Source organism: Anoplopoma fimbria, chromosome 7, assembly GCF_027596085.1.
Source record: "Anoplopoma fimbria isolate UVic2021 breed Golden Eagle Sablefish chromosome 7, Afim_UVic_2022, whole genome shotgun sequence".
In the NCBI taxonomy this organism is placed as follows: domain Eukaryota; kingdom Metazoa; phylum Chordata; class Actinopteri; order Perciformes; family Anoplopomatidae; genus Anoplopoma; species Anoplopoma fimbria.
Genome location: NC_072455.1, coordinates 321420 through 328919, shown reverse-complemented (window position 1 = coordinate 328919; position 7500 = coordinate 321420). Strand labels below are relative to the sequence as shown.

At 45.5% G+C, this 7500-nt stretch overlaps 2 protein-coding genes across 2 annotated transcripts in view; both read left to right on the top strand.

Moving 5' to 3' along the window:
* The window catches only part of zgc:85858 (uncharacterized protein LOC405879 homolog), a 2433-nt gene extending 1602 nt beyond the window's left edge, over nt 1–831 (top strand). Inside the window, exon 3 of the mRNA XM_054601789.1 lies at nt 1–831. This exon is cut by the window's left edge and continues 291 nt beyond it. The gene's annotated coding sequence lies outside the window, so the exon portion shown is untranslated.
* Nucleotides 832–1653: 822 nt separating this feature from the next.
* Nucleotides 1654–7500, top strand: part of camta2 (calmodulin binding transcription activator 2) — an 18111-nt gene continuing 12264 nt past the window's right edge. The window contains exons 1-13 of the mRNA XM_054601914.1: nt 1654–1866; nt 2221–2312; nt 2894–2997; nt 3501–3568; nt 3660–3795; nt 4055–4126; nt 4236–4383; nt 4495–4623; nt 4744–4951; nt 4996–5006; nt 5193–6193; nt 6269–6729; nt 6837–6895. Coding sequence (XP_054457889.1) covers nt 2279–2312; nt 2894–2997; nt 3501–3568; nt 3660–3795; nt 4055–4126; nt 4236–4383; nt 4495–4623; nt 4744–4951; nt 4996–5006; nt 5193–6193; nt 6269–6729; nt 6837–6895 — 2431 coding nt within the window. The 5' untranslated portion in view covers nt 1654–1866; nt 2221–2278. The remainder of the gene's footprint in view (nt 1867–2220; nt 2313–2893; nt 2998–3500; nt 3569–3659; nt 3796–4054; nt 4127–4235; nt 4384–4494; nt 4624–4743; nt 4952–4995; nt 5007–5192; nt 6194–6268; nt 6730–6836; nt 6896–7500) is intronic.

Below are 7500 nucleotides of genomic sequence, written 5' to 3'. Positions count from 1 at the left end.
AGCTGATCAGATATTGGTTATTGATTACTGTTGGTTGTTCTTGTCAGATGAAGTCTTAAACCTTCTTCCTGTCGGTCGACTCACTCGTCCAGCTGTTTGTCTCTGAGATCCACTGAAGCTCCTCTTTCAGTTTTTCTGACCTGAGATCAGCTGAGAGGACGTTCTGTGATGATGTACATGTTTCTGTGAACTCTTCCTCCTCATCTTCATCAGGAGGAAGGACGGCTGCTGTACATGAACCACCTTTAACTCACGAAGACTCTTCTCACCAACTGTCCTCTCCAGTTTGTCCACGTTTAAATCTGACACCTGAATATTTCACAGTAAAAGTCCTCCCGCCTGTAGGCTTTTATTGTGAAATATGCTGTGTGTCCAACATCTAGACACAGAAACAGCTTCTGTTGATGGACAATGACATGAACCTCTGTGGAATCTGTGATCATATGATTCTAAAGACTCAAACGATCACCGAACTGAAGAAAAGTCGATTCAAAGACTCGATATCCAGCTGCTGAACAGAGGGGTGACGATAAACATGAACTCATCAGTCTGCTTTAACATGAAACCAACTTCAGAACTACGTTATTATTCATATTCATCATCATTTTTATACATGATGATAATCAGTGAAAGAAGATCATATTAAATATGAAATGTTTACAGGTTTGGTGTTTAATGAGCGATCAGGATAACACAACGCTTAACTTAAGTCTGATCTCAGGTCAGAGCTTCAGAGTTCACTGCTGGTTTTTAGAGGTGAAGAGCTCAGCGAGCCTCCTGCTGGACAACAAGCTCCGCTTTTCTACAAAATAAAGCAGATATTTTTCTCTACCCGCCTCTCTGATCTCTGATCTCTCATCTCTGATTTCTGATCTCTGATCTCTGATTTCTCCTCCACAGGAAGCTCCTTTGTTCAGGACGACACAGAATGAAAAATATTCATATTAACTCTAAACGTCCTAACCTTTCTACGGTCCATTAACCGCTTTAATGAGGATACATGGCAAAGAAAATGCTCAAACAAACATGTTTCAGCATAAAAAAGGAGCAAAACAGTTTTTTAAAGTATTTTGAATCCAGTGTTTACATCATGTTTACTAAGTGTCTTTGTTGAAACATTTCTAAACCTCCACTCTTAATAATATTATATTGATATAAAATAATATTTATATTTATATATTATTTTATATAATAATATATAAATATAATATTTATATATATTATTATATTAATATATAAATATATTTATATATAAGGGTTAGGGTTATGTTATATAATATTTATATTTAATATTTATATAAAATAATGATATATATTATTATATTTATATATTATTTTATATAATATATATAAATATAATATTTATATATATTATTATATTTGTATATATTATTTAATATTTATATAAAATAATGATATATATTATTATATTTATATATTATTTAATATTTATATAAAATAATGATATATATCATTATATTTATATATTATTTTATATAATATTTATATATATTATTTAATATTTATATAAAATAATGATATATGTCATTATATTGTATATAATAACACTGTAATATGTTGTATGACTATTAAACATTTATATATTTATTTGGATGGATGGAGTTCATGCGCGGTGACGTCACAGAGAGAAGATGGCGGCCGTGCTGAAGGCGGAAGGTAAAGCAGCGTTCAGAGGCCGTCCGCTGTCAGTATGAGGCGTTCTGCTTCAGCTGATCTATTCACGTCGTTTCACCCGGAGGAGGAGCCCTGCTGCCCGGCTCCACCTGCGGCTCCGCACCGCTAACAGCGAGCCGCCGTTAGCTTAGCCGTTAGCTTAGCCGGCTAGCTGAGCGGCCAGACAGACAGGTATTAGAACGGGTTCTGTGATGACGTCACTCTGAGGCTCTAGACGAGCTGCTGGTGTGTTCAGCTAGCATTAGCATTAGAGCTAGCATTAGCATTAGAGCTAGCATTAGCTTTAGAGTTAGCTTTAGAGTTAGCTTCAGAGTTAGCTTCAGAGTTAGCTTCAGAGCCCGGGCCTCTGGGAAACGAGTTTGTGTGTGTGTGTGTGTGTGTTTGTTTGTTTGTGTGTGTTTGTTTGTGTGTGTGTGTTTGTTTGTTTGTGTGTGTGTGTTATATTGGTGTCCTGTTGCAGACCTTGTTTCGTATTGATCACACTGTTGACTCTCTCTCTGTGTGTGTGTGTGTGTGTGCGTGCAGCGGGGCAGTGTGGGCGGCCGTGCGTTGTGTGAGGATCGTCCTGCATGGACTCGTCGCCATGAGCAACAAGGAGATGGTTTCCACGGAGACAGGTCAGTGCCGTCCGCGTGACGTCAGCTCACACCTGTAGAGGAAGACGCCCACAGCGCCGTTGCTATGGTGACGTCACAGAGACACCTATTCTGTGTGTGTGTTAACCTCAGAGGTGATGTCATCCTCATCATCCTCATCATCATCAGGGTCCTGTTCTATGAAGAGTTAATTAAACGATCAATAAAGCTGATTATTCATCTGGTTATGAGGCGTCACATACAGGGGGCGGGGCTTGTAGCATCTGACCAATCACAGACATGGACACGTCTGCTGTCAGTTACACATAAAGTTAAACATAAATCAGACTGAAGGAAACAGATTAAACTGACTGTCTGTGTGTGTGTGTGTGTGTGTGTGTGTGCCTGCCTGTCTGTCTGTCTCTGTCTGTCTGTGTGTCTCTGTGTCTGTGTGTGTGTGTCTGTGTGTCTGTGTGTCTGTGTGTCTGTCTGTCTGTCTGTGTGTCTGTGTGTGTGTGTGTGTGTGTGTGTGTCTGTCTGTCTGTCTGTCTGTGTGTGTGTGTGTCTGTCTGTGTGTGTCTGTCTGTGTGTGTCTCTGTGTCTGTGTCTCTGTGTGTGTGTAGAGAACAAAGGACAGAGGAAGGTGTTCCTCCCCAACAAGCTGCTGGAGTGTCTCCCTCGTCTGTCCAGTCTGCCCTCCGACCGGCTCCGCTGGAACACCAACGAGGTGAGAGACCGTTAGCGTAGCGTCGCCATGTTGAGAGCCGTCGGGAGGCAGTGGAAATGCTCTCCTGTCAGGCTCCTCACTGACGGAGACGTTTTAACGTTTCACTGTGAAACAAACATTTATTATATTGATGAGGCAGAGTGCTGATATAGATGATTATTGATTATAATGAAGAGTTTTCTTTTATAATACACATTTTATACGAAACACTTAAATGTAGTTTGAGAAATAGAAATAAAGTGAAATGTTCTGAAGTGGACAATAAAATGATAGACAAACGACAGAACTCACTGGATGATTCTTAAGAGATTCTGTTTTCACCGTTCACTCTTTATTATATTTAACACATATTAGAACAAACATGATCAGCACTCATGTTAACAACCCTCTTCTCATTCTGCCTTTATTTCAAAATAAGAGCGCACAGAGTCATAAATACAGAGTTCTTGTTTGTGATGTGAATAAAGTAGAGGTCCTCTCTGTTTGTCCGTGTGTGTCTGCAGGAGATAGCTTCCTACCTGATATCGTTTGACAGACATGACGAGTGGCTCTCCTGCACCCTGAAGACCAGGTCCTCACACCGCCTCACCTCAGACGACCACACGGAGCTGATGGCTCACTAATGAATGAATGAATTAACTGCTTGTTCATTTGTCCCTCAGGCCGAAGAACGGCAGCATCATCCTCTACAACAGGAAGAAGGTGAAGTACAGGAAGGACGGATACTGCTGGAAGAAGAGGAAGGATGGGAAAACGACGAGAGAGGACCACATGAAGCTGAAGGTCCAGGGCATGGAGGTCAGTAATGTTTTTTATATTTATATATATATATTTATATTAATATTAATTATTATATTTATATATTATATTAATATATATATATATATATATATATATATATATATATATATATATATTATATATATATATATTAATATGCCGGTTGCTGTCTCTGTTCTGGTTTCAGTGCCTGTATTAAAGTTGCCGGTTGCTGTCTCTGTTCTGGTTTCAGTGCCTGTATTAAAGTTGCCGGTTGCTGTCTCTGTTCTGGTTTCAGTGCCTGTACGGTTGCTACGTCCATTCCTCCATCGTGCCAACATTCCACAGACGTTGCTACTGGCTGCTGCAGGTCAACGCTCACACCAACTTTACACAACAACACATTCTGAACTGAATTATCAATCTGTCAATCAATTAGTCAATCAATCACTCATCCATATATTCTGTGTGTGTGACAGAACCCAGACATTGTGCTGGTCCACTACCTGAACGTGCCGTCCCTGGAGGATTCTGGGAAATGCAGTCCGTTGCTGTGTGCTGTGACCGACCGCCACGACAGCGTGAGGTGGAGCCGAGACGAGCTGCTGAACCAGCTGAGGCCAATGTGTACGTAATATATACACAAATACACTAGTATATACTTACCTGATAGTGTCTGTGTACTCTGTAGTACTCTGTAGTACTCTGTAGTACTAACATGTAGTATCTGCGTCTCAGTCCACAGTATGAAGTGCTCGGTGGGTTCAGGTGATTTCAGTATTGAGGACTTGGTTCAACACTTTCTGGACCGGCAGAGAACCAAACCACAGCCGCGCACACACGCCTGCCTCTGCAACCCGGCCCAAGGTACTACTGTGACATCACTGTGACCCCACTGTGACCTCACTGTGACCTCACTGTGACCTCACTGTGACCCCACTGACCTCACTGAGGTAAACTAACAGTGCTTCCTGTGTGTCTGTTCAGTATCTTCAGGAGTGAACATTCCTCACCGCTGTAACAGCACCAAGCACCGCATCATCTCCCCCAAACTGCCCCCCTCCTCCTGCAGACCCTCCTCCTCCCCTCTCTCTGGTGAGGCAGGGGAGGCAGGGAGGGAGGGGGGAGGAGAAGCCAAACTGCCCCCCCTCCAGACTCAGAGCAGCCCCGTCTCATCTCCCTGCCCCTCGTCCACGTGAGTCTGTTTTATCATGGAAGTCTATGGGAACGTTTTTTTAGACGCAGCAAGTGTATATATATATATATTTATTCATACACATATATATATTTATTCATACACATATATATATTTATACATACACATATATATATTTATTCATACACATATATTTAGTCATACACACATATATATATTTATTCATACACATATATTTATACATATGTAAATGTGTACCTATTGATGTTTTGTTTTGTAGCTCGGCCTCGTCGCCCCCAGCCTCACAAAGCCACCGTCACCATGGGTAACCACGGCAACGGCTTCTACGGCGACCGCTGCGCCAGCCTGACGACAGTGGCGCTGCCCCAGAACGCTGTGATCGTCATGGCAACCACCACCGCCATCGCAGGGGGAGGAGGGGGACAGGTGGGAGGCGGGGCCAGAGGGGAGGAGGCGGGGCTTTCACTCACCCGCGCTGGACAGTTACTGCTCTCCCCCTCCCTCCCCCCCTCCTCCTTGCGGCGGGCCCGCCTCCCCTTCCCCTCCCTCCTCCTCCTCACCCGCTCCTCCCTCACTCCCCCTCCTCCCGTCCAGGTGCCGGGGGTGGCCACCCTCTCCCTCACCCTCCTCCCCTCCCCGTCATCGGAGGCCTGCTCCTCACCCCCCCTCCTCCTCCAACACCTCCTCCTCCCTCCGTTCCCCTCCTCCTCCTGCCGCAGCCTCCCCTCCCTCTCCTGCTTCAACCCCCTCTCCTCCCCCGCCTCCCCGTCGGTCCACCCTGCCTTTGACCCTGACTCCTTCCTTAACTCCCCCAAACAGGGTCAGACATACGGCGGCCCCCCCTCCTCCCTCCTCCTCCACCCCCTCTCCTGTTCTCTGCTCCTCCTCCCCCTCTCTCCCCCATCCCTAGCTCTCTCCCTCTCCCCCACCTCCACCCCTCCCTCCTCTGTCTCCCCTCCCTCCTCGCTCTCCTCCTCCTCAGAGGCAGACAGGAGAGACTTGGCCCTCCCCCCTCCTCCTCCTCCTCCTCCTCCTCCTCCTCCTCTTCCTCCCCTCCCTCGTCCTCCCTCCCCCTTCCCTCTCCTTGTCTCCCATCCCCTCTGTGGCCCCGCCCCTGCTCCCACTTTGCCTGGAGCTGGGAGCTCTCGGGGAGTCCCAGGGGGGAGGCAGGAGGAGTCTGTGAGAGAGGAGGAGGTGAGGAGAGGAGGTGATGACGATGATGAAGGTAGTGCTCCTCCCACCAAGCTGGCTCTGCTGCAGGTGAGACGAACAGGGACTACTTTCTTCAGGAGTCGTATTCATCCGCTCATTTCACTGCTTTTCTGTCTTCTTCAGACAAGCCACGCCTCCTCCTGCTCGTCTCCACGGCAGCACACAGGAAGTGGCGCCGTTTCACTGCTCTTGGTTTGCCAGGACTCATCAGTCCCGCCCACCCAGCCGGCCAATCAGACGCAGCGGCCGGCGGACGGGCAGCAGCCATTGGTCCTCGGGCCGCCCTACGACCAGCTGTCTCAGACGTCCTATCAGCCGCTGCTACAGTCAGTCAGCTCCGCCCCCGCTGCTGTCGCCATGGATACAGCTCACCTGGCGACGCCCCCCGTCCAGGTGAAGGAGGAGGGAAGGCGGGGCTACGACTCAGAGGACGCCCGCATGGACACGCACTTGGAGGAAGAGGCGGAGCCCTGTGAGCGAGGAGGGGAGGAGCTAGACATCTCCTTCGACAGCCAGTTCCCCGACCTCATCTCTGACCTCATCACCGAGGAGGCCACGCCCACCGCCGCTCACCCCCGCCCCCACCGCCACACCGAACCCGGCCGGGTTCCCGGCGGGGTGCGCTACATGGTGCCCCCCAGCCCTCCCCCTCCTCCTCCTTCCTCCCATTTCCTCACCCGCTGCCCTCTGCGACCTCGACCCGCATGGCCTCCATCACAGACTTCTCTCCAGAGTGGTCCTACCCCGAGGTACTCAATACTCAATACTCAACATTCAGTACTCAACACTCAATATACTCAATACAATACTCAATACTCAACATTCAGTACTCAACACTCAACACTCAATACTCAATAATCAAAACTCAACACTCAATACTCAATACTCAATACTCAATACTCAATACTCAATACTCAATACTCAATACTCAATAATCAACACTCAATAATCAATACTCAATAATCACTCAACAAATCAATAATCAACACTCAATAATCAATACTCAATAATCAATACTCAATAATCAAAACTCAATAATCAATACTCAATAATCAATACTCAATAATCAATACTCAATAATCAATACTCAATAATCAATACTCAATAATCAATACTCAATCAATCAATAACAATCTCAATAATCAACACTCAATAATCAAATCAATAATCAATACTCAATAATCAATACTCAAATCAAATCAATAATCAATAATCAATCAATAATCAATACTCAATAATCAAAACTCAACACTCAATAATCAAAACTCAATAATCAATACTCAATAATCAATACTCAATAATCAACTCAATAATCAATAATCAATAATCAATCAACACTCAACAATCAATACTCA